We start from the raw sequence: 27197 nt of genomic DNA on the forward strand, positions 1-27197 counted from the left end.
CTGAGCCACTGTGCCGCCTTCTCTTGCTTTATTCATTCATTCATTCATTCATTTTCTTGTCGGCTTAGTCCCTTTATTAATCCGGTGGTATTAAACTTGTGGTATTAATACCACAACTTTTAAAATGGTTTTACAACTTGTGGTATTGTGTTTACCTTTTATAAAGATATTTTATATCTTAGAAAAACAAAGTAATTATATGCATATAAAAATGACAAAGCAATAGAAAGCATTGTCAAAACGTAAGTCAAAAACTGCATGTTGGTGGTGGAAAATGCAAAAATAAATAAATTATCTTGTTTCTACAAATTATTAAAAGTATATAATTAACATATAATTAATATAATTACTCATATATACACTAAAATATTACTATATAATACTATTGGATTTACTTAGTTCTTTTTAAGGTAACTATTTGCAAACAATTTATTTGGGTTGAATTTAAACAAAATAAAATAAGTTGAACATTATTAAATTATATACAATATATAATGAACATTCTAAAAATAATTAATTATATATGTACCCTAAACAAATGTAATATATATTTAATTGTATATATAAAATATATATATATATATATATATATATATATATATATATATATATATATATATATATATATATATATATATATATATATATATATATAATCTCAAAAAAGGTTAAATATATGATAAATTTATATAAAATATAAGATGAATATTATATAAATATTTAATTGTATTTAATTAATTTATTATATATTAATTTTTTTGGGGTGTATATATATATATATATATATATATATATATATATATATATATATATATATATATATATATATATATATATATATATATATATATATATATATATATATATATATATACCCCAAAAAATTAAATATATAATAAATTAATTTTTTTTTTAATAATAAACACTTAAATATATATATATATATATATATATATATATATATATATATATATATATATATATATATATATATATATATGAAGAGTTCGGATGCAAAAACTTCTAAATGCCATCTGAAATGTTCTTGTAAAATGAACATTTTTATCAGGCTCCTATGTGTAGGTTCAGTAATTTTACTTAAGTCTTTAAATTAAAATAAATCAACATAAACAAAGGAGGCTGAGAAAAATATTAATGTTTGACTGGAATTTTAGATGGCATTTAATAGTTTTTGCATCTGAACTCTTCCTATATGCCCTATAAAGATTAATTATATGGTAATTAATTATATAAAATGTATAATATAAATATATATATATATACCCTCAAAAAATATCTGTCACTGTTAATCAGTGTAATTTTATATTTATTAACGTTAAAACAACAATACAGGACTCTAAATGCTGTATAAGTCACCAACAAACACAAAACTGAAGCTACTGGATTAATTAAAATGAGTGGTATAAATCAAAACAGGTCTTCCTCTTAGATAAGATAAAGCTGAAGAAGTGAAAGTGGCAGAAGTGTGTATCGTTGAGCGCTTCACACACCTACACACACACGCACAGGCCGTTCAGTGGGCAGAGAGCAGGTATACTGTACAAACTGAGCGGATGAATAAAACAGTGTTAGTCGATCTGTCATCTGCTCATATCTTTATGCATGTTAAGTATCTTCATTTCCCTGTTTGTGCCAAGTCGCTTGTGTGTGTGTGTGTGTGTGTGTGTGTTTTTACTAAGAATACGGCTTATCGTCTTGCAGCGTTCAGTGGAAGTGTGGGAGAAAGATGTCACCTCACTTGTTTCTGGAAAATGTCATCGGATGAGAAAAAACAACGCAGAGATAAGAACTGGATAGGTGCGCCGGCGGTCGGTTTGAGCTGGTTAGAGAGAGTGCCGTGTTTGGATTTGTAATCTAAATGATCGTGATTAGTTCCTGATAAGCTCTCCTTTGTTTACTACCCGCTCCAAATGTGTTTGGAATAATTGGCGTGACGCGTTTTTGAAGCCGTTGATGAGTTGCATTAAAACTCTACAGACCGACACAGCGGCACATCTGTTGGGATATAAGTTGCATTTAGTAACGCAGAGCTTGTCAACTCCACCTCTTGTGATTGTGACCTGGCTGTAGAAACCAGAAAACGAAATATATTAATAACTCTTGATTCATGTCTGCGTGCAGTATTTAGAAAGCTCAATCACATTTAATGGGAAGTGGTATTATGTATTGACACGGTGGTTAAGTGGTTAGCACTGTCTCCTCACAACAAGAAGGTCACTGGTTCGAGTCCCGGCTGGGCCAGTTGGCATTTCTGTGTGGAGTTTGCATGCTCTCCCCATGTTGGTGTGGGATTCCTCTGGGTGCTCCGGTTTCACCCACAGTCCAAAGACATGCACTATTGAATTGAATCAGCTAAATTGGCTGCAGTGTGTGTGAGTGTATGGGTGTTTCAGAATACTGGGTTGTGGCTGGAAGGACATCCACTGCATAAAACATATGCTGGAATAGTTGGCGATTCATTCCGCTGTGGCGACCTCTGAAATAGAGACTAAGTAGAAAGAAATTGAATAAATGAATGATATTAATATTGTTTATATAATATTGATATATAATATTGTTAAAGCAAATTAAATCTGTTAAGATTTAGAAAAAATGGTAAAATTACAGTAAAGAGTAATTTGCAAATTCATTCATTCATTCATTCATTTTCTTGTCGGCTTAGTCCCTTTATTAATCCGGGGTCGCCACAGCGGAATGAACCGCCAACTTATCCAGCAAGTTTTTACGCAGCGGATGCCCTTCCAGCCGCAACCCATCTCTGGGAAACATCCACACACAAATTCACACACACACTCATACACTACGGACAATTAGCCTACTCAATTCACCTGTACCGCATGTCTTTGGACTGTGGGGGAAACCGGATCACCAGGAGGAAACCCACGAGAAGGCAGGCAGAACATGCAAACTCCACACAGAAACGCCAACTGAGCCAAGGTTTGAACCAGCGACCCAGCAACCTTCTTGCTGTGAGGCAAAAGCACTACCTACTGCGCCACTGCCTCGCCATTTGCAAATACATTTTATATAAAATATATTAATATTAAATATTATTAAAGCATATTTTATTTGAATATATTAAAAACATTCTTTTCCTGTGATTCAATGCTAAACTTAGAGTATCTTTACTTTAGTCTTCAGTGTCACGATCCTTCGAAAATTATCATTTTAGAATTATAATTGGTCGATTTGCTTTATTTTAATCTTGTCGATTTGCTAAACACATTTTATTTTATTTTATTTTATTTATTCATTTTGTTTGTTTTGTGCTGATTTACTGAAATAACTAAAACTAAACTAAAGTAAAATAATAATAAATAAATTAAACTAATTAAAATGACAAGCATGCAATAACAATACTAAACAAAATTAATCAATGCTTAATTTGGTAGTATCGTTACTTGCGTCTTTAGTGTCACACGATCCTTTAAATTATATTTTGTTTTGTTTTGTTTTATTTTATCTGATTTACTAAAATAACTAAACCTAAACTAACTTATTTTATTTATTTATTTTTTTTATTTGATTTACTAAAATAACTATAACTTAAACTAAAATAATAGTGAATAAATAAAAACTAAATAAAATGACAAAAATGCAACAACAAAAATACTAAACTTTTTAACTAAAATTATAATGAATTTTTAAAGATCCAAAATTAATCCAATGCTTAATTTGTAGAATCGTTACTCAGGTTTTTAGTGTCGCACGATCCTTTAAAAATATAATTGGTCGATTTGCTTTATTTTTGCTTTTTCTCTTTACAGTAGTATCTCAGTGATACTTAAACAACATAAATATAAGTCTTTAATAATCAGAAGCTTTTTCCCCCCGATCATTTCATTGACAGTCAAAAACAAATACTGCTTAAGAGGGCTAATATTATTATATACTTTTAATAAAAACTGCTTTTATTCTAGCTGAAATAAAACAAATAAGACTTTCTCCAGAGGAAAAAATATTATAGGAAATACTGTGAAAAATTCCTTGCTCTGTTAAACATCATTTGAGGAATATAAAAAAAAACACAGGACTTATAATTCTGACATATAGTAAATCACAATAAAGCTCAATGTGACTTGATTAGCAGTGTGTTTGTATCCTCAGGACTCACTCATCGAGGTGGACGAGAACGGGACGCTGGATTTAAGCATGAAGAAGAAAAGAGAAAAGGCCGGAGATTCTCCAGTTATGCCGGCTTTAGGAGACGCTCTCTTCAGTCCAGCTGAGCCTTCACTGGCCAAAACAGCGGGTCTCCAGATCTCACCAGCCATTTACAGAGTCCTCTATGAACAGGACGCCTGGGACACACCGCTCAACTACAGCAAAACACCTGCACAACACGACAAAGAGGTCAGCCATTGACAAGACGAGGAGTACAGTTCAATACAGTGTACTTTAGTTCAACGTTAGACTGATGCTGTTCAGCTAATTAAACGTCTATTAGAAAAAAACATGAAACTTTTTTTTAGTTTTTACTTTGAGCTATTATAAGGTAACATCAGATTGCACATCAGGTTAAGCTAAACATGCTTTGAAAAAATGATTTGGCAACTGACTAAAATAAAATGATTCAAATTTTTTTTACTTTATGTTTATTTTGTTTAAAGTAAAAAAAATAGAATCAGAAAATCTGAAAAAAAAATCTTAATGGGGATAATAGTTTTGTCCTTAAAATGGTGTTTAAAAAATTAAAAACTGCTTTTATTCTAGCCGAAATAAATCAAATAAGGCTTTCTCCAGAAGAAAAAACATTATCAGACATACTGTGAACATTTCCTTGCTCTGTTAAACATCATTTGAGAAATATTTAAAAAAGAAAAAAATATTCAAAGGGGGCTAATAATTCTGACTTCAACTATATATATATCTATATATAGTATAATATCAGTAGGCGGCACGGTGGCTCAATGATTAGCACTGTCGCCTCACAGTAAGAAGGTCACTGGTTCGAGTCCCGGCTGGGCCAGTTGGCAATTGTAGAGTGTAGAGTGTGTAGAGTTTGCACGTTCTCCCCGTGTTGGTGTGGGTTTCCTCCTGGTTCTCTGATTTTCCCCACAATCCAAAGACAAGTGCTACTCATCTTATTCTACGTGTTCAAGTGAGCGCAGCCATTTGAATCTTTTTAGCTTGAGACTTTCGATCTCATTCACTTCCATTAATTTTAGACGTTAAAAACAGCTCGTTTTGCTGCTTCATGTTGCAAACTGATATTTTCTTATTATATTATTTTATTTTGTCTGTATAGTCATGCAAACACTTGTTTGTAGAGCAAGTAGTTTGACCGTTTTCTGCTGTTTATTATTCCTAGTCATTTCTCTCAGCAACTGAATCGGAAGTTATTTAAAGGAGCTTTTCGGTCGTACGAGAACCATTATGACTGATTGGATCAAATACTCTGTTCTCCACCAAGGCAGCCTGGGGTGCTGAAATATTATTGGCTAAAGTGGCAGTGGGCGGGTTAAAAAAAACAAAACAGAGACTAGTCAGAACATCTAAATATAAAGTCAGAATATCTGACTTCAGCTTCGTTTTTCAGATAAACAAGATCGTTCACTTAGCATGTTTCTTAAATATCTGCATGGTATTTTGTGCTTTAGAAGAGTCAAAAACGTACATACCGCACCTTTAACATGCCCTCCGTGAAGAACAAATTCAACATAAAACCCTTCACATTGTGTGTATTCGTCTACATGATCTTGTTCAGTGAGCCACAACCTCAGACACGCAGTCTCCTGCGATGTGCTCAGACACGAAAAACTAAATTGAAAACAAATTGCAGGAGAATGTTCTTGAAAAGCCGTCAATTTTTCATCCTCTCAGGAGTCAAAGAACAAACCCAGACTGTTATATATTTGTCTGATTCTCCATCTGACATCTGGTGCTCAAAGATACTTACCTTATAAAAAAAAAAAGAGTAAGTAAATCCAAAGGTTTTACACCCAGCTCTCACATCATAAATACTACGAGGGATTATAGGCCAGTTTAAATGGATATACGTTTTAGTAAGTACACTTAAGCAGCATCAAACCTCTCACACACTATTACTGTGAATGGGCTTACAGAATTACTTTTTTAAAGTCCCACTGAAATCAGAAGTGTAGTTGTGTGTGTGCATGTGTGTGTGTTAGTATCAATATATTAGTCTTAAGGTTGTCTATAAACGAAAGTGTTCCAAAACAGTAGTTGTGTCTCATTTCAGAGGCTGCATCCTCCAAAGCAGGGGTGACCAAACTCAGTCCTGGAGGGCTGGTGTCCTGCAGATTTTAGCTCCTTAACACATAGATATATACACTAGATATCACATAGAGACCCCGAGCATGCGTCAGTAGCGCCGCCACATTTGTACAGGGCTCCCAGGACAAATGTCATTCAACCGCACTAAGACAGTGTTGCTACCCCTGCTGAAAAATCTAGCTTAAACCAGCTTAGGCTGGTTGGCTGGTTTTAGCTGGTTGACCAGCCTGGTTTTAGAGAGGTTTTTGGCCATTTCCAGGCTGGTTTACAGCCATTTCCAGCCTGGTCTTAGCTGGTTAGGCTGGAAAATGACCAGCTAAAACCAGCTTGACCAGCCTGGTTTAAGCTGGACATAGCTAGTTTTGGCTGGGCTCCCAGCCTGGCTAGGCTGGTCAAGCTGGTTTTAGCTGGTCAGGGTGGGAGACCAGCTTAGACCAGGCTGGAAATGGCTGGAAACCAGCCTGCAAATGGCCAAAACCCCTCTAAAACCAGCCTGGTCGACTAGCTAAAACCAGCCAACCAGCCTAGGCTGGTTTAAGCTGTTTTTTTCAGCAGGGACGTGAAGATGCTGGACTTTAGCGTTGTGTATGGGTGTAGTAACGAGCAAACAAAGAAAACAAAGCGTAAAGGCAGAACATTTTATAGGTAAGATTTCGTTTTTACGTTTTTGTATGTTATAAACTTGTGTGCTAAACAAGTAGCGTTATTGATAATAGTCACTTACTGCATTCACCATAAGGCAGTGTAGCCCCAACTCGCGCTAATACAACGGCTTATGCTAGCTTTGTTGAATAAAATCAACAAACAATGCAAAAGAAATATTACAACGAGATGCTGCGGTGCCAGAAACTTGTATTATTGTCAGCTAAGTGAAGGAGTCGTTCATAACGGAGACTCATTCACAAACTAATCACTCCTTCCGTTGGTATGAGAAGTGAAAGCAGGAGAGGAGGTGTGTTTCAGGACATGATTAGATCAAATTTAACAGGGAGGTTGGATAGTACATTTCCATGCACACAAACACAAGCTTTTTGTCAGGACTGTCCGTGCAGTCACTTATCAATCAATGTAGAAAAGTGAAGTAAATTGTAATTTTCGTAATTTAAAAAAAAATTGCATACTGAACTCCAGGAAAACTCCCGATCAGAGATAAACTTGTTTATGTGTATATCTCTGGCTCTGGATGGCCACAGTCCTTCACTGCAGCTTGGTCCGGCATTCATTTCAAAGGTACCCTGTACAAAAATGGCGGCGCTATTGACGCATTCCTTCCAATAGACGACTACAGGGTAGGCAACATCTAATGTATTTATCTATGGCCTCAACACACCTCCAAGGATGTTTCTAGAAAGCCTAGGAAGATCTTGATTAGCTAGCCCAGGTGTGTCTAATAAGGGTTGGAACTAAACTTTGCAGGACACCTGCCTTCCAGGACAGAGTTTGGACATGCCTGCTCCAAAGGATGCATTCGAAGGGCACTGCATCATTGTGGGACAACAAAGGCTGTCTCATATCAAAATAAAAAAAAATAAAAAAAAATTGAAGGCTCCTTCAAATGCAGGCTCAATGCATCCATCATTTCCCAGGTAGGATACCTGGTGAATCCTTTGTGACCTCGAAGATCCCAAGATTCCATGTGTGCTGATAATGGCAGGACATTTTTAAAAGAATTACCTTACATTTATTTTTACTATATTTTATTATATTTTATTATATCAGTTTTAATTTCAGTTTAAATTATGTCAACAAAGCTGGGCATTTTAAGGAATTTCAGTAGACCTTTATGTGATCTTCATGACTTGCACTAACTGAAAAAAAATCTAATCGTCTATCTAAGTTTTAAGAAGTAATAACTTGACTTCTAGTTGATCATTTGGTATCAGAAGTGCCTTATATAAAGGGCAAAGGCCTCTATATTATGCACATTTTACCAAAATAAATGCCTTGATTTTTTTCAAGGTCTGACTTTGCTTAGATAAAAGTCTTGCCACTTCACAGAAATAATGTACAATATAGAATATAAAGTCATGGAGCAGTGGAAAGAGAGTGAATAATGTGTGTGACTCCCATGAGCTTGGATGACTGCATCCATACATCTCTGCAATGACTCAAATCACTCATTAATAAAGTCATCTGGAATGACAAAGAAAGCGTTCCTGCAGGACTCCCAGAGTTCATAAAGAGTCTTTGTATTCTTCTTCAATGCCTCCTCCTTCATCTTAACCCAGACATGTTCAATAATGTTCATATCTGGTGACTAAGCTGGCCAATCCTGGAGCACCTTGGCCTTCTTTGCTTTCTGGAACTTTGATTTGGAGGCTGAAGTATGAGAAGGAGCGCTATCCTGCTGAAGAATTTGCCCTCTCCTGTGGTTTGTAATGTAATGGGCAGCACAAATGCTTGATATCTCAGGCTGTTGATGTTGCCATCCACTCTGCAGATCTCTCGCACACCACCATACTGAATGTAACCCCAAACCATGATTTTTCCTGCACCAAACTTGACTGATTTCTATGAGAAGCTTGAGTCCATGCTAGTTCCAGTTGGTCTTCTGCTGTATCTGTGGTGATTTGGATGCAGCTCAACTGATGAAATTTACCTTCTGACACTTTTCCAATTGATCAACTAGAAGTCAAGTTATTATTTGTTGTTTTTACAACTGGGATTGACAAGACTACGACAAGACTTTTGTCAGGTAGTGTTTCTTTAAAAAAAAGCATTGACGTTTTTTACTGTCTGTTGTCTTGTAGATGGATCAGTTGGAGAAGGCGTCTCTTGAAGATAAAGTCTACAATGGCGACATGAACATGGCAAAAAACAAGATGCTCATAAGAGATGCCAAGAAAGAGCTGATGAGGTAATGCCATTCTGTTTGATCTTGGTCACATGTTAGCATGTTATATTAATAATAAAAGCATTTGTCGACAAATAAATCTAGGCTCTGTGCACCTGCAAGTGTTCATCACCTTTCTTTTTTGTCTTCATAGTTGTCCAACACCAGGTTGTGATGGCAGTGGTCATGTGACAGGAAATTATGCGTCACACAGAAGGTGAGAAGCCCTGCCAATCGACACCCAGAATTATATTAAAAAAGATTTTTGCATTATTACATTAATCTGACATTATGTCTTCTGTTTTCTTTTAGTGTATCCGGTTGCCCGTTGGCTGATAAGACGCTGAAATCACTAATGGCTGCTAATTCTCAAGAGCTAAAGTAAGAATTTGCTATAGTTATAATCCAGTAAACATGTACAATAATTGTTTAATGGAAAAAATTGGTCACACTTTATTTTTAAGGTACAGTTCTGGCTATTAACAAACCGTTAACTATGACTTTTGTCTCAATAAACCTTTCTAAAAATATTCAGCTTACTAATAATTATTAAGGTAGTAGTTAGGTGTAGGTATTGGGTAGGATTATGCATAATAATATCATACAAAATATTTAAATTTTAAATATATGACTTATAAAGTATTATTTGTTATTATTTTAATTTTTATTAATATTTAGTATAAGTACTAATAAACGCCCAATATCTTAATAATAGGCAGGTAAAACGTCTCTAGTTAATGGAATTGATACTCAGGCTAAAGTGTTTGAGTACAGCGGGGAAAATAAGTATTGAACATGTCATGCTTTTTCCTGGCAATACTATTTGTAAAGGAGCTGTTGACATGGAATTGAACCAGATTTTGGTAAAAAGAATACAAACATAAATGTAAAACAAAGCAATCTGAAAAATGAGTTCTGTGTAATAACAGTGTAATGACACAAAGAGAAAGTGAACTACTGAAATGTATTTAATACTTTATATAAAAGACTTTTGTGGTGATGGCAGCTCAAAGGCGCCTCTCATGTGGACATTGAAGTCACATGCAGTGCTCAGGTCTGACTTCAACAGAGTGTGAAAATCTGGATGGTTCTGTGGGTCTCGTCTATCAAATCTGATCTTTATTTTGTATTTTCTATTGGATTCAAGTCAGGTGAGTGGCTGGGCCATTCTACAGCTTGATTTTCTTTCTCTGAAAGTATTTGGGAGTTTCCTTGGCTGTGTTTTGGATCATTGTATTGCTGAAATGTCCACCCTGGTTTCATCTTCATCATCCTAAAGTAGATGTTGAACTGAAGCAGCAAATATTCATTTACAATGGTGAAGAGCAGAGGGTTGCTGAATAACTACTCAGAGATTTCAGCTGCTGTCTGGGCTTTCACTGCCTTTCTACACCTCCCTTTCTTCATGTGTTCAATATTTTTCTCCTGTGTCATCTCATTCTGTTACTTCATTTGGAAACTAATTAGATTTGTTTTCTTTGCATATGTGGATTTCGTTGGTTGTTACCAACATCCGGGGAACATTTTAGGTCAACGGCACCTTTAGAAATATGTTTTCTGAGAAAAATAGTGTTGTGTCGAATACTTATTTATTTTATGTAAATAATGTAATTAAATATAAAAAAAAAATATTAAATATAATAATATATTATAATTAATATTATAATTGTCATGTAAATGTAGTTACTACTTTCATATAATTATAATCTGTTCATAAAAATTATATTTATGTTACTGTCCATGTTATTATCATGTTATATGTTTAAATATTCTTCCATGTTTACATTTCACACTATTACTTCATAACATATTTTGTAAAAACAATATGAACTTTTATTAGTAGAATTTTTTACATACAGTTGAAGTCAGAATTATTAGCCCCCCTTTGATTTTTTTTCTTTTTTAAATATTTCCCAAATTGTGTTTAACAGAGCAAGGACATTTTCACAGTATGTCTGATAATATTTTTTTCTTCTGGAGAAAGTCTTATTTGATTTATTTCGGCTTAAATAAAAGCAGTATTTAATTTTTTAAACACCATTTTAAGGTCAAAATTATTAGCCCCTTTAAGCTAATTTATTTCAGACTGTCTACAGAACAAACCATTGTTATACAATAACTTGCCTAATTACTCTAACCTGCCTAGTTAACCTAATTAACCTAGTTAAGCCTTTAAATGTCACTTTAAGCTGTATAGAAGTGTCTTAAAAATATATAGTAAAACATTAATAACTGTCATCATGGCAAAGATAAAATAAATCAGTTATTAGAGATGAGATAATAAAACTATTATGTTTAGAAATTTGTTAAACAAATCTTCTCTCCTTTAAACAGAAATTGAGGGAAAAATAAACAGGGGGGCTAATCATTCTGACTTCAACTGTACATTATATATTTATATCATACATTTCTGTTTCTTTTAAAAGGTGCCCGACTCCTGGCTGTGACGGCTCGGGTCATGTGACAGGAAACTATGCATCTCATAGGAGGTGAGTCTCATTAGACAAGAAGAAATCTCTTTAAAATAAATCTCTTTAAAGATGAACATGTAGTAGTGACATTTTTGATGTCTCTGCATGACATAAACGGTCATGCTTTTTCCTTACACTGTAGCATAATGCATCAGTGTTTTGTCGTTCTCGATGCTATGCCGTAATAGATTGGCTATCCAAAAGGCACTCAGTGGGTTAAACGATTTGCATTTAAAACCGGGTAATCGGCGGAGAATAAATACTTTGTGGCATTTCACGGCTGTTGAGGTAATGACCCCTGTTCAATGGCAACACGACAGGTGTCAGAGCCTGAAACATCACGCAGGAAACGCGGCGTCCGTATCTTGCCTACACACGCGTCTGCACGCTTGAACTTCTGAAGGGTTCGTCACATATGTCATGTTCTCTTCCAGTCTGTCAGGCTGCCCTCGTGCCAGGAAAGGAAGCTTGAAGCTCACGCCAAGCAAAGAGGACAAAGAAGAGCCAGAGATAAAGTAAGACACCTGCAAAACAATGACAACTAATGCATGCTGCTTTTCTTCACGTTTAAGACAAATCTGTACTCTTTACTGTACTAAATGTGTTTACTAAAACAGTAAGTGAACAAAAATCTGGTTTTATTCTACATTAAAAGGCTACAGTTTGTTTTTGAATTAATGTTACCTATATTTATGTGAAGCATTTAAGACGCAAAGAGTTAGATACGTTTGGAAATTACTGTTAAATGCATTCATGATCAAATATAATTAACCTGACATGAATCAAATATGGCGTTGAGGGATGTTATATTATTAACGAATGAAAAAATATTAAAATAAAAATACAAAAATTGTTAGCTGTGTCCCATTTTTAAATTTTAAATAAATTTAGTAGGAGACAAAAATTTTTTTGTTGTTAATGATCCTACTTTTGGAGAAAAAAATATATGTGAATTGTTGAAACAAATAAATATTTTAATTATAAAATAATTTTATATATATGCTTATTTTATATATATTTTTATATTTTATTTTCTGTTTATTTAAAAATGAATAAATGAATGAATGAATGAATTATTAAAATAAATAAATGAATAAATAACTAAAATAAATGAATAAATGAACTAAAAAATAAATGAATGAATTAAATGAATAAATGAATAATGAACGAACGAATGAATAAATGAATGCATGAATGAACGAATGAATAAATATTTAGTTGGACCTCCTCATTATTGTATTTTTATGGAGAATTTGATGAAAATGAATGAATGAAATAAATCAATAAATAATTAAATTAATGAATAAATAAATGGAAAAAAAATGTTTAGTTAGACCTGATGATTATATTTTTAATGATTATTTGATGGAAGGAAAAAAATATGTGAAATACTGAAATAAATTAATATTTTAATGCTTATTTTCCAAATATATATATATATATATATATATATATATATATATATATATATATATATATATATATATATATATATATATATATATATATATATATATATTTTTTTTTTTTTTTTTTTTTTTAAATAAATAAATAAATTGAAAAAATGTTTACTTATATATGAAATAAATGAATGGTTTAATGCTTATTTTATATATGTATTTGAATATTGTATTTTATTTAGAAATAAATAAATGAAAAAAATAAATTAATGAATAAAATAAAACAAATAAATAAATAAATGAAAAAAAACAATTAGTTGGACCTCCTGATGATCGTGCTTTATAGATGATTTGATGGAAGGAAAAAAATATATATATGTGTGTGTGAAATACTGAAATAAATGTATATTTTAATGCTTATTATATATATATATATATATATATATATATATATATATATATATATATATATATATATATATATATATATATATATATATATATGTTTGAGTATTTTTATTTTATTTATAAATAAATGAATAAATGAATGAATAAATTAAATAAATGAATGTTTAAATGAATAAATAAATAAATAAATAAATAAATAAATAAATAAATAAATAAATAAATAAATAAATAAATATTTAGTTGGACCTCCTGATGATTGTATTTTTATTGATGATTTGATGGAAGGAAAAAAATATTAATGGACTATAATAGAGCATAAAATTATACTGATATTAATAAAAAAATTGTAATCATAGAAATACCTTTCTTCACTCTGAAATGCTGACTTGCTGATGTCTTTTGAGAATTTGTAATTATTAACTAGCAGAATTTGAGAAAAATATCCCTTATATAATTATTATCATTTTATTATTAAATGTTTCTCAAATTGCATTTCCTAGAAATACCAGCATTTCAAAATATCATCCATTTAATTCAGGAAGCTCAAAACTATTTCCTGGTTTTCCCGTAAGATCTCATTTAATTACATTTAATGCAGCAGTTTGCTCTTTACAAAAACATAATACTATGGAGGGGGAGAAAAAAAATAATTGAATTGATTCCAGCCTTAAATCCGAAGTCTATAACCCAGAGTGACAGGAGGGCTCTCCTACTTTTGCATCTGGGCTAGCATTTCATTTTTTAATTACTAATGCAAAGACGAGAGCTTAGGAATTAGACGCTGGCACATTAAAGGAGGAACGGAGTAGCCACAGAAACGGACGGACCCCGAGTACATCTGTAATGTGGCTAGATTATTGTAAATTGTCAGCCATATGGCCCCGTCTCTGTTGTCCCTCAGTCAGGAACGCCATTTCCCCCCCAGAGCCGGATAGTGTGTGTTGGAGTCGTAATGTTGTCTTGTTTTTAGTCAGCATATTACAGCCAAAACTGCCATAACAACCTTTCCCATAAGGCCCGCAGACAAGCTATTTGTACTATCCCAGATAACCTCTCACCTCTTCCAATATGGGCTATCAGGGAAAGGGTCAGTCACCTCCAAATCATGTGCTTTTTCCCCCCTGTGGAGGACGCACAACAATTATGTGCAATTTATGTCATTCCATTACTGACCTAGGGGGAAAGTGAGCAGCGCGATAAATTGGCCAACTCCTCACCACTCTAGTCTTCAACTTGGTACGGCTTATGTTTTCCATCGGCGGCATGTTAACCTCGGTGCCCGTAATTATTTACTGGAGTGCGTTTCCGACTTTTTTTTTTTTTTCCTGTCCGTTCATACGCACCGATAGAATTATTCCATCCGCTGTTTTATTATTATTTTTTCTCTCTCCTCCTGCTTTGAATACATTTTTAATCAGCATTTCACAGGATTAATCTTCTTAATGGTATTTGAAAAGTCTTGCAACTCTCGGGGGTTGGGTGTTTTTTCGGATGGATCTGCGGTGCGGGGCGCTGGAAGTTTCATCCATCAAATTATCAAGTGAACATATACGGGCTCATTTGTGTTTACTGCGAAATGAGTTCAAATGAGAGATTATCTCTGGACAATCGCAGTGTTACTCTGGCGAGTTTGGGACAACAAAAGAAGCCTGCGCCGAGGGTTTAATTTAAGCAGGTCGAGGGGTCGGGTCACATCTGTGTGTGTTTTGGCACGGTGACCCAGAAATCTATACCAAACAACCTTTGTGATGGAGATTATGGCCTTGTTTCTTATGAAGTCGTTAGATTACAGTTAAAAGGGAAAGTTTTGGCATCGTTTACTCTCCATTCACTTGTTTGTTGAACAGAAAAAAAGAGATTTAGAAAAATGTTGGAAATTTGAGATCGTTGACTAACATATTATTTGTTTTTCTTACTATGGAAGTCAATGGTTACAGGTTTCTAACGTTCTTCAAAATATCTTATTTTTTGCGCAATGACAATAGGAAGCTTTGTGAGTAAATCATGAGTAATTCTTCAGTTTTGAGTGAACCATCCCTTTAAAAATGTTTAGTATAACAGTGAAATAAATCATTCATTCAATTGTTTCTTGGCTTAGTCTCTTCTTTATCACAGTGGAATGAACCACCAACTATTTCAGCATATGTTTTAGACAGTGGATGCCCTTTCAGTCGCAATTCCTCACGGGGAAACACCCATACACTCTTACATTCATACACACACACTCATGCACTACAGCTAATGTTGTTCATTCAATTCACCTCAATACACAGGGAGAACATGCAAACTCCACACTGAAATGCCAAGTGGCCTAACCAGGACTTGAATCAGCGACCTTCTTGCTGTGAGGCGACAGTGCTAACCACTTTGCCACCTTTCAGTGTAAACATTACAATCTCAATTCTAATTTTTTTATTCTTAAATGTCTGTTGGCTTTAGGATTCCAGTGAATGTAGCCAGAGAGAGCAGTCGACCTGTAGTTACGAAACAGTAGTTACGTTTAGAGTTTTTTTAATATATCTATTGATTTTTTAGGGGGGTTTACCTTTATTATGATATAGGACAGAGAAGATTTCAGACAGGAAAGCATTAAGAGCAGAGATAGGAACACTGCAAAAAAAAAATCTTAGATTTTTGTCTTGTTTCTAGTCCAAATATCTAAAAGTTCTTAAATCAAGAAGCATTTTCTAGACAAGCAAAACATATTGTCTTGTTTTAAGAAATAATATGCCAAAATGAAGTGAGTTTTTCCTTAAATGAAGCTAAATAATCAGCCAATGTGGTAAGCTAAATAATCTTATCACAAATCGAAAAACAAGATTATGTTGCTTACCCCACTTGCAGATTGTTTTGCTTGATTTAAGGAAAAACTCACTTCATTTTGGCATTTTATTTCTTAAAACAAGACAATATGTTTTGCTTGTCTAGAAAATGCTTCTTGATTTAAGAATTTGTTGACATTTGGACAAAAAACAAGACAAAAAAATCTGAGTAAGAAAAGCCTTTTTTGTAGTGAAGGATCGATTAAAAAAACCTTGAGCTGGGAATCAAACTTGGGTCGTCATGAGCACCTCTGTGGCGCACAGCACCACTAGGCTGTTGATGCCGACACACTTAGTGTTTTTTAACAAACAGTATTGTTATTTATTTATTCATGTTAATACAATGTCAGAAATAAAGGTGCTAAAGGTGTCTTTTTGTGCAAGTCATTTTAATCATCCAAACAAATCAAACATATAAACAAAAGCTTAATGGGGAGAGCTTACCCAAAAATGAAAACGGCCTCATCATTTCATGTAGTTTTATACCTTTAGGAGTTTCTTTCTTCTTTTAAGCACAAAAGAAGATATTTTAAAGAATGGCATCAATTGACCTCCATAGGAAACAAAATTGTATGGAAGTCAGCCAGCATTTTTCTAAATATCTTCCTTTTTTGTGTCTTTTACTAACCCTTCACTTGTTCAAAACCCATTTGAGATTTTTTTCTTTTGTTAAACACAAACAAAGATATTTTGAATCAGAATGCTGGTTGCTGGCCCAATGCTGGTTGCTGGAAATTTTTAAATATAATAATAAAAGTCACGCAGCATTGTTCAAAATATCTTCTTTTTTGTATTCACCAGTAGAAAGAAACCGATTTAGGTTTTGAACAAGTGAAGGGTGAGTAAAATACGAGAGAGATACTAATGTCTTTATTCATCCTGATGGAAATCATATTTATTTATTATATTGTTTATCCCCTATTTAGTGCACTTCATGTGTCATTCACTGTATACAGAAAATACTAATTGAGTGATCAATGACCAATTTCAGTCGCAGCTTTTCAGCTCTACGGATTCTAGTGAGCATTTGATTTGTCAAAAAGTCTGATGAAAGCTTAAAGGGACCGTTCACCCAAAAATTGTAATTCTGTCATCGTTTACTCACCCTTTACTTGAATTTCTTTCTTCTGTTAAACACAAAAAAAGTTCAACAGACAAAACAAATTCCTAAATGTTTGAAACAAGTGAAGGGTGAGTAAATGATGAGTTAAATTTAATTTTGCTTGAACTATATATTTTAAAAATATATTATATTATATTTTATTATATTATATTTTGAAATATACATTTTAAAAATATATTATATTATATTATTATATTTTGAAATATACATTTTAAAAATATATTATAATATTATTTTATATTATTTTATATTATATTATATTATATAATATTATTATATTATATTATATTATATTATATTATTTTGAAATATATATTTTAAGATTAAACATTTATAATAAAAGTCATTATATATTTTTAATAAAATAAATTATAGCAAAGAGTATTTTGTGAGAACGACTAATAAATGATATTGGTCTCACTTTATATTAAGTGGCCTTACTACTACATGTACTTGGATTCAAAACTGTGTTCATAATGTATTGGAGAACACTACTGGAGTTATTGAGGGTGAGGTTAGAGACAGGTTTGGTGGTATGGGTAGGTTTAAGGGTGGGTTAATGTGTAATGAATGGGTCAACAGTGAAATAACAGAAACTAATTACAATATAATACATGTATTTAATCAAGCATAAGTACAATGTAAAACACAATATACCTTTTTAATATTGACCTTAAAATGTGAAAAACTGCTTTTATTCTAGCCGAAATAAAACAAATACGACTTTCTCCAGACAAACAAATATTATAGGAAATACTGTGAAAATTTCCTTGCCCTGTTAAACATCATTTGGGAAATATTTGGAAAAACTATTTACAGGGGGTGAATAATTTTGACTTCAACTGTATATATTAGTTAAGGCCACTTAATATAAAGTGGGACTATGACTTCTTATTTTTAGCATCGTAATAGTGTAGTATTTGCAGCTCTATAGTGAATTGTGTGCTGTCCTGTGGTCAGTGAGGTATTAATTCTCCTGCCTCTGTCTGTGTTGTGTGGCAGGTGCCCTGTGGCAGGCTGTGATGGTCAAGGCCACGTGTCTGGAAAATACACGTCCCACCGCAGCGCAGGAAGCTGCCCGATCGCCACCAAACGTCAGAAGGAGAGCCCGCTGAACGGGTCGGCCTTCTGGAAGGTGTGCAAACAGGAGCTCCCTCACTGCCCTCTGCCTGGCTGCAACGGTCTGGGTCACGCTAACAACGTCTTTGTCACACACAGGAGGTGAGAGAACTACTTAGTGGGTTCCTGATGTATGGTAAAGCAAAAAAAAAAAAAAACATTAAAGGACTACTTGCTGATGTAACGTACTTGCTAATGTAACGTGGTTTATTTACAGTATACAAGAGTGAAAACCAAAATAACCCAAAACCCAGCAAAGTAACAAAATAACCAAAAATAAAAGAGCAAATGAACAGCAAACAAACAAACAATATATGTTTAACCACACTGGTATACACGCAGGTCACAAATTGCTTATCACCAGGTTATCTGACGGTAGGTTTCAGGTGAGATGTTGAACTTTGCTAACAACGCCTCCTTCAAGTCCTCATAAACCTCAGCATTGAAAATGAATAATGCTCGGAGCGGGTTGGGTGGTGTAGGACTGGCGGGGTTACATATACTTCACAAATATTGTATAGACCATTTCAATGTGGTGATGTCATTGACCCATGACCATTTCCTTCTTGTTATCAAAGTATTTCATAACTGAAACAAGAGGCAGTTCAATCGTAACCTAATGTTAAAACAGCTGTCATAACATCACTTATCAATATGTGGCTCTTTTTAGATTCTCGGAAGCTACAGAAATTCAAAATGTAAAGCAGGAAATATTTTGGGACCATCGTTTTTGTTTACATCCCTCAAAATGGTCTAGAATTAAACAGGAAAACAGTGCGATATGTGCAATACGCAAATATAATACAATTATTTACAAGGTGTGTAATTATTAACAATATAATTACAGAAATGCACATATTATTAGATTTTATATATTATTTAATAGTACATATTAAAATGCTTTTAGTTTTATTGAAGGAATGAATATTATTATAATATAATTTCCAGGTAAGCAGTTTGGTCACTATTACTGTTTTTAATAATATTATACTTAAAATAATTAATAAAAATAATAAAAATATTTATAATTATATTAAAAACAAACTATGATATGACTTTCTATATGTTGTACTTAAATACTTTATTTTAGTGATGTAGTTATAATTGGATAAAATACCTCAAAGTGCTAGTGCTGATCTGTAGATGTTGTCTATTTACAGTTTGTCAGGATGTCCACTAAACGCCCAGAGCATCAAGAAGAAACTCTCTGATGAAGAAATGATGACCATCAAGCTCAAAACCAGCAGCGGTGAGCAAATCAAGCACTTCACATGAATAAATATGAAGCTAAATGCTAAACTCTATTAAGTGACATGCTTTAAAGGGGAACTATTATGTGAAAATCACTTTTATAATGGGTTTGAACACAGTCCTGTAGCAAGAGTCTGTGAATATAACCAGCTTTTAATAGTACAAATATATATATATATATATATATATATATATATATATATATATATATATATATATATATATATATATATATATATATATATATATATATTTTTTTTTTTTTTTTTAATCACACTTGATAAAAAGGGTCTGCAGAAACACTTTGATTGACATTCTCCCTTTTTATGTGTCATCAAAGTGTGAAAGCCGTGGTCATTAGTGACCATTTCTCCCTCATTAGCATAGGATGTAAGTCTTGTTTTTTTAATCTGCCACTATGCTGAAACACAGGCATTTATAGCTCCTCCCTCATCTAAAAAGAGCACAATCTCATTTGAATTTAAAGCAACTGTCACCAAAACGCTAAATCTAGGTTCAAAGCTTAAGAGGGTCAGTTTCAAACAGTTATAAAACATTATTTCTGTGGTATTTCTCACTTTGAAACTTCACATACTCACTCTACAGACACCAGAGACTTATTTTGTAACTTGTAAAAAGTGGCGTAATAGGTCCCCTTTAAAGTCTGCGTGAACCGAAAGTTGTGGAGACGTTCATTTCAGTATGTAGAATCTGAGTGTTGAGTGGGAGGCGGGGCTTTCTTTTTGCACATCATTCCCTCATAGAAAACTAACAGGTAAGAGGGGCGTGGCTAGAAATATTCTAACTCTAATCTTTTACAGAGAAGGACAGACACTGAATTTATTTATTACTATCACAAACGCAGAAACAAGTGCTCAGACTTTGATTAAACAGGGTGTCTGCAGGGTGTTACTAGTAGTAAGTATTAAAAGTTGATCAATCAATTTAGAGAATTTTAAGGCCCTTAAAAAGTATTAAGTCTTAAATCCTATTTTACAATCAATTGAAATTTGATTATACAATGTACTGTTGTATAGTAAAGTTTGCCAGAATTTAATCTGCCAATATTGGGATGCTGTGCAGTTTATGAAATTGATAAAATCCTGCTAGATTTGATGTCACACGTTGCTTTGTTTACTGTTACAACTGTGGGCGCTGCTGTTCTATAGGCGCCCCCTGCTGGAGAAGCATTTGTATTCAGTATATGAATGTTTTATTTAAGGATTAGTTTCTTTCAACCAATATTTAGTCAAAATACTGCAAGTTAAAAGGTCGCCCATGTTACCGGTTGAAACCTAAAGTGGTGATAGTTTTAAAATGTATGGAAAGATTCTTAAAAAAGGTCATAAAAGGTACTGAATTTCATTCACTGATTCCTGTATATACCATGTTAAAGATTACAAAAGCAAACATTTTAACTGGATTAACAGAATTGACATTGTGAATTCACACTGACTTTAACTCGTTGTATTAAAGTGTGGATTAGCAATGATCCTGGTTTGTCTTTATAAATCAGGTGTTGAAAACAGTGAGGACATGCAGCACTTGGATCACGAAATAAAAGAGCTGAACGAGTCCAATCTGAAGATCGAAGCAGACATGATGCAGCTCCAGACTCAGGTAAACAACATCACATCCTGCTTTTTTAAATTTGCGCACCGCAAGTTGTGGGTAATGTAGTTTGAGAGCTGAAGACGTTGTTTTTGAAACAGATCTCCTCCATGGAGTGCAACCTGAAGACGATCGAGGAGGAGAATAAAATCATCGAGCAGCACAATGACAGTCTGTTGAAGGAGTTAGCCAGGCTCAGTCAGGCACTCATCAACAGTCTGACAGACATACAGCTACCGCAAATGGTGAGACACACACACACGCATTTACATTTACTATTTTAGCAGATGATTTTTACTTCAAATCATCTGAAAGCAGCAGTATTGACCTTATTCTGCAATACGGAAGTGCTCTCGTTTTTGTGATTGTTTTAGAACTTCTGATTCAGTTTCCTATGGGATAATAAACAGCAGAAACGGTCAAACTACTTGCTGGAATAATATAAATAAAGTATGAGTTTGCAACATCAAGCAGCATAACAAGCTGTTTTTAATATCTAAAAATCAATAGAATGAATGAGACTGGAAGTCTAGAAACAAAAAGATTCCAATGGCGGCATCCGCTCGTATACGTCAAAAATAAAGTCAATATACAGATGTGGACAAAACTGTTTGTACCCAATTTTTGTTCAATTTTGTCCAGGCCACTTGCATTAGTTTGTCTTTTTTAATGCTTGCTTTGACCCACAATTTGAACGCAATATCTGATTTATTTTCAATTGTTTTAATTATTATTACATTTTCCAGGTTAAAGTTAATTCAGTGACCACTATAGTTTTACTTTCTTCAATGGAAGGGTACCAACAGATAGATAGATATAGATAGATAGATAGATAGATAGATAGATAGATAGATAGATAGATAGATAGATGGATGGATGGATGGATGGATGGATGGATGGATGGATGGATGGATGGATGGATGGATGGATGGATGGATGGATGGATGGATGGATGGATGGATGGATGGATGGATGGATGGATGGAGTTTAAATAGGTAACAGATATAGCTTATATAGATATATAGACAGACAAGACAGTTTATATAGGTAATAGATATAGATTAGATAGATAGATAGATAGATAGATAGATAGATAGATAGATAGATAGATAGATAGATAGATAGATAGATAGATAGATAGATAGATAGATAGATAGATAGACAGACAGACAGACAGACAGACAGACAGACAGACAGAGTTTATATAGGTAACAGATATAGATTATATAGATTATATAGATATATAGACAGACAGCAGGGTTTATATAGGTAAAAGATATAGATTAGATAGACAGACAGACAGACAGACAAACAGACAGACAGCAGGGTTTATATAGGTAACAGATATAGATTAGATAGACAGACAGACAGACAGACAGACAGACAGACACAGTTTATATAGGTAACAGATATAGATTAGATAGACAGACAGACAGACAGACAGACAGACAGACAGACAGACAGACACAGTTTATATAGGTAACAGATATAGATTAGATAGACAGACAGACAGACAGACAGACAGAGTTTATTTAGGTAACAGATATAGATTATATAGACAGACAGACAGACAGAGTTTATATAGGTAACAGATATAGATTATATAGATATATAGACAGACAGCAGGGTTTATATAGGTAAAAGATATAGATTAGATAGATAGACAGACAGACAGACAGACAGACAAACAGACAGACACAGTTTATATAGGTAACAGATATAGATTAGATAGACAGACAGACAGAGTTTATATAGGTAACAGATATAGATTATATAGATATATAGACAGACAGCAGGGTTTATATAGGTAAAAGATATAGATTAGATAGACAGACAGACAGAAAGACAGACAGACAGACAGTTTATATAGGTAACAGATATAGATTAGATAGATAGATAGATAGATAGATAGATAGATAGATAGATAGATAGATAGATAGATAGATAGATAGATAGATAGATAGATAGATAGATAGATAGATAGATAGATAGATAGACAGACAGACAGACAGACAGACAGACTGACAGTTTATATTGGTAACAGATATAGATTAGACAGACAGACAGACAGACAGAGTTTATATAGGTAACAGATATAGATTATATAGATATATAGACAGACAGCAGGGTTTATATAGGTAAAAGATATAGATTAGATAGATAGACAGACAGACAGACAGACAAACAGACAGACACAGTTTATATAGGTAACAGATATAGATTAGATAGACAGACAGACAGAGTTTATATAGGTAACAGATATAGATTATATAGATATATAGACAGACAGCAGGGTTTATATAGGTAAAAGATATAGATTAGATAGACAGACAGACAGAAAGACAGACAGACAGACAGTTTATATAGGTAACAGATATAGATTAGATAGATAGATAGATAGATAGATAGATAGATAGATAGATAGATAGATAGATAGATAGATAGATAGATAGATAGATAGATAGATAGATAGATAGATAGATAGATAGATAGATAGATAGATAGATAGATAGATAGATAGATAGATAGATAGATAGATAGATAGATAGATAGATAGATAGATAGATAGATAGACAGACAGACAGACAGACTGACAGTTTATATTGGTAACAGATATAGATTAGACAGACAGACAGACAGACAGAGTTTATATAGGTAACAGATATAAATTACAGTATATAGATTATATGGATTTATAGACAGACAGCAGGGTTTATATAGGTAACAGATTTAGATTAGATAGACAGACAGATAGAAAGACAGACAGACAGACAGTTTATATAGGTAACAGATATAGATTAGATAGATAGATAGATAGACAGACAGACAGACAGACAGAGTTTATATAGGTAACAGATATAGATTATATAGATATATAGACAGACAGAGTTTATTTTTTATAGAGTTTTTACGCTGGGAGAACATGCAAACTCCACACAGAAACGCCAACTGACCCAGCCGAGGCTCGAAACAGCGACGTTCTTGCTGTGAGGCGACAGCACTACTTACTGCGCCACAGATTATTTGAAATAAGCAAACCGAATATTTAAAAGGCTGATTTTATTCTATTATTTTGATTTAATTTCTGTCATTGTTTCTTAATTCATAACTGCCAGATGAATCCTGCTCTCTGAAGGACGCTCATTTAATCTGATAATAGTTATTTTTGTTGTTATTATTATTAATCCAATAGTGCATGTCTGATTTGCTGTTAATGAAGCGAATGCTCTGAAATGTGTCCAGGGCCCGATCAACGAGCAGAACTTTGAAGCGTACGTGAACACGCTGACGGATATGTACAACAGCTCGGAGCAGGAGTATTCACCTGAATGCAAAGCCTTACTGGACAGCATCCGGCAGGCCATCAAGGGCATCCACGTATAAGAGCTGCGGCGTCTGTGCAAGAAACAACACGAATACTCCATTCCAACAAAAACAAAAACGCATTGCACTGAAAAAAAAAAATACCAGCCACAATTTTTACAGCTCAATGTTCCTTTTAGTACCTCCTTTTGCACTTATTTATTTCCTATGGGTTGCTTGACTTCTGTATCGTTCTTTTGTGTGTTATATTATCGCTACATATTATTATTACCTTTACTATTTATCTCACTTTAATATTATTTATTTATTTATTACTATCACAATTGGTTTATTTATTTATTTAATTCATTTTTTTTTTTGCTGCAACTTCAAAATGCAAGGCCAATCTTACATATTGTGATTTTAATTTATTTGCATTCGTTGTACAATAACTAGGAGTTTTGAATGGTTCAGAATATATCACCGGCATTTGTGAGGATTTTTTTAAATTATTATTATTATTAATAACTGATGTCAAATGTAAGAATAGTCCACTTGTGCCACCTGTCGGTGAGCAGTTGTTATTGCAACACTCTTATTTTATTTTTAATCACTCGCCACTGATTGTCATGCATAAATCTAAATAAGTGAGCTAAAAGAAAATATTTTATGTGATTAGCTCGTTGAAAGACTGTATAGTGAGCAAAAATCAAGCACACACACACAAACAAACACACACATATTTGCGTTTCTGTTCATATGAACTGCCTTTGGTGTGCACCATGTGTGCATATATGTGCCTAAATGTAAATGAGTACATGGAATATGAATATGTTTTGTGGTAGAGCAGTATTACGTGAATGGTGATTCATTTTACTCTGCAGTATATTTATTTTCCGAATGAAAAGCCTCCGAACTCTGTTTACCGACTGTTTGTACGCCATTTTAAGTACTACCGTATGTAAGGATATTCTTGTAACACGTGTTTTACGATCAGGCACAATGAGGTTTTTATTATTTTCTGAACTCCTTGGCTTCTTTCGTGAGACAAACAGTGGATGATATTTTCTTAAAGTACTTCATCAATGGACAAATTTGCAGCGAAACAACCGCGTTAAATCTGTCCCACTTGATTTTTGCGTTGTTTACCTGCAGGAGCAAGGTCATTTCCGCTGATCTGAGTGCTGGTATAGAAGGCACGGCACTTTTAAAAGCTTTCTCTAACACGAAACCTACCCTTTTGCACTTTTTATTCTGTTATTTAGTGTTTCTTTTGATCTCTCAGCATTTTACAGGTCATTCCGAGGGAATAAAACGCGATATTATCCGACCAAATGAGCAGAATGAATTGTATTCTCAATAAAACCGAATCGATTTCTGTTGTGTTAAATTATTCCTAAATTACTGTATGATTAATTGTGTTTTAAATTATTTGTAACTCCTAATTTCTAATTTATAAACCACAGATTGTTTGCTCAGGAAGTTTTGTGAGGAATATTTATTTATTTTTTCTTTTTGTATTTGATGTTTTGTAATGTGATATGAATTTTTTTGTGTAAAAGAAAAAAATCATAGTATAATACACGGTACTGTAAATGATTTAGTTTGTTTTTTGTTTTTAAAACTGTTCATTTCTCTTCAGTTGGAGTAGTTTGTATATCAGGATTTCCTTACAGATTTCATAAGCAGTACTGCGCTGTGTTGTACAGTTTGTGTATGGTAGAAATAAACTATTGAAATGATCTGCTTAGTGTGCTATTATTGTTGCATAATGCCTCCTGGTTATTATTTTCCATTCACAACTATATATTAACTCACTGAAAGCAACTCATTTTACAATAATAATGTAAAATATTTTAAACATAGGGCCTAAGTAATTTAATCAGCTATTTAATATTTTAATATGTTAGTAAGAAGACAAAGTAATTTAAAAAATCTGTGATATCTGTTTGCATATTTGATGTTGGTAGATCATATTTGATTTATAATAAACATATATATTATTCACGTTTAATATCGAAATGTTATCCCCTTTAAAAAATCCAGCTTAAACCAGCCTAGGCTGGTTTTAGCTGGTCGACCAGGCTGGTTTTAGAGGGGTTTTGGCCATTTCCAGGCTGGTTTCCATCCATTTCCAGCCTGGTCTTAGCTGGTCAGGCTGGAAAATGACCAGCTAAAACCAGCTTGACCAGCCTGGTTTAAGCTGGAAATAGCTGGTTTTGGCTGGGCTCCCAGCCTGGCTTGGCTGGTCATCTCCCAGCCTGACCAGATAAGACCAGGCTGGAAATGGCTGGAAACCAGCCTGCAAATGGCCAAAACCCCTCTAAAACCAGGCTGGTTGGCCAGCTTAAACCAGCCAACCAGCCTAGGCTGGTTTAAGCTGTATTTTTCAGTAGGGATACTATTTATTCATTCATTCATTTTCCTTTGGCGAAGTCCCTTCCCACACAGCAAAATTTCTCTGGCCTAGCTCTGGCTCACACAATCAGGTTTTGCTTGGCCCACATGCCGCAGTAAATTACGGTACATGACTGGACCAAATCTGGCTTCCAGACAAGTGCCAAACATGGGCCATATCTGAGTCGAGTCTCAGCCAAG

General features: G+C 33.6%; 1 protein-coding gene across 10 annotated transcripts in view; it reads left to right on the forward strand.

The window, feature by feature from the left end:
* Positions 1 to 26341, forward strand: part of st18 (ST18 C2H2C-type zinc finger transcription factor) — a 132670-nt gene extending 106329 nt beyond the window's left edge. For all 10 annotated transcript variants that reach the window (XM_073941004.1, XM_073941006.1, XM_073941009.1 and 7 more), the window contains 11 exons: positions 4129 to 4374; positions 9009 to 9115; positions 9246 to 9308; positions 9404 to 9472; positions 11518 to 11580; positions 11997 to 12077; positions 18318 to 18536; positions 19595 to 19683; positions 21202 to 21305; positions 21398 to 21541; positions 24540 to 26341. In XM_073941004.1, the coding sequence (XP_073797105.1) occupies positions 4129 to 4374; positions 9009 to 9115; positions 9246 to 9308; positions 9404 to 9472; positions 11518 to 11580; positions 11997 to 12077; positions 18318 to 18536; positions 19595 to 19683; positions 21202 to 21305; positions 21398 to 21541; positions 24540 to 24680 (1326 nt within the window). In that variant the 3' untranslated portion in view covers positions 24681 to 26341. The remainder of the gene's footprint in view (positions 1 to 4128; positions 4375 to 9008; positions 9116 to 9245; positions 9309 to 9403; positions 9473 to 11517; positions 11581 to 11996; positions 12078 to 18317; positions 18537 to 19594; positions 19684 to 21201; positions 21306 to 21397; positions 21542 to 24539) is intronic.
* The last annotated feature ends 856 nt before the right edge of the window (positions 26342 to 27197 follow it).

This window comes from Danio rerio, chromosome 24 (genome assembly GCF_049306965.1).
Source record: "Danio rerio strain Tuebingen ecotype United States chromosome 24, GRCz12tu, whole genome shotgun sequence".
NCBI lineage: Eukaryota > Metazoa > Chordata > Actinopteri > Cypriniformes > Danionidae > Danio > Danio rerio.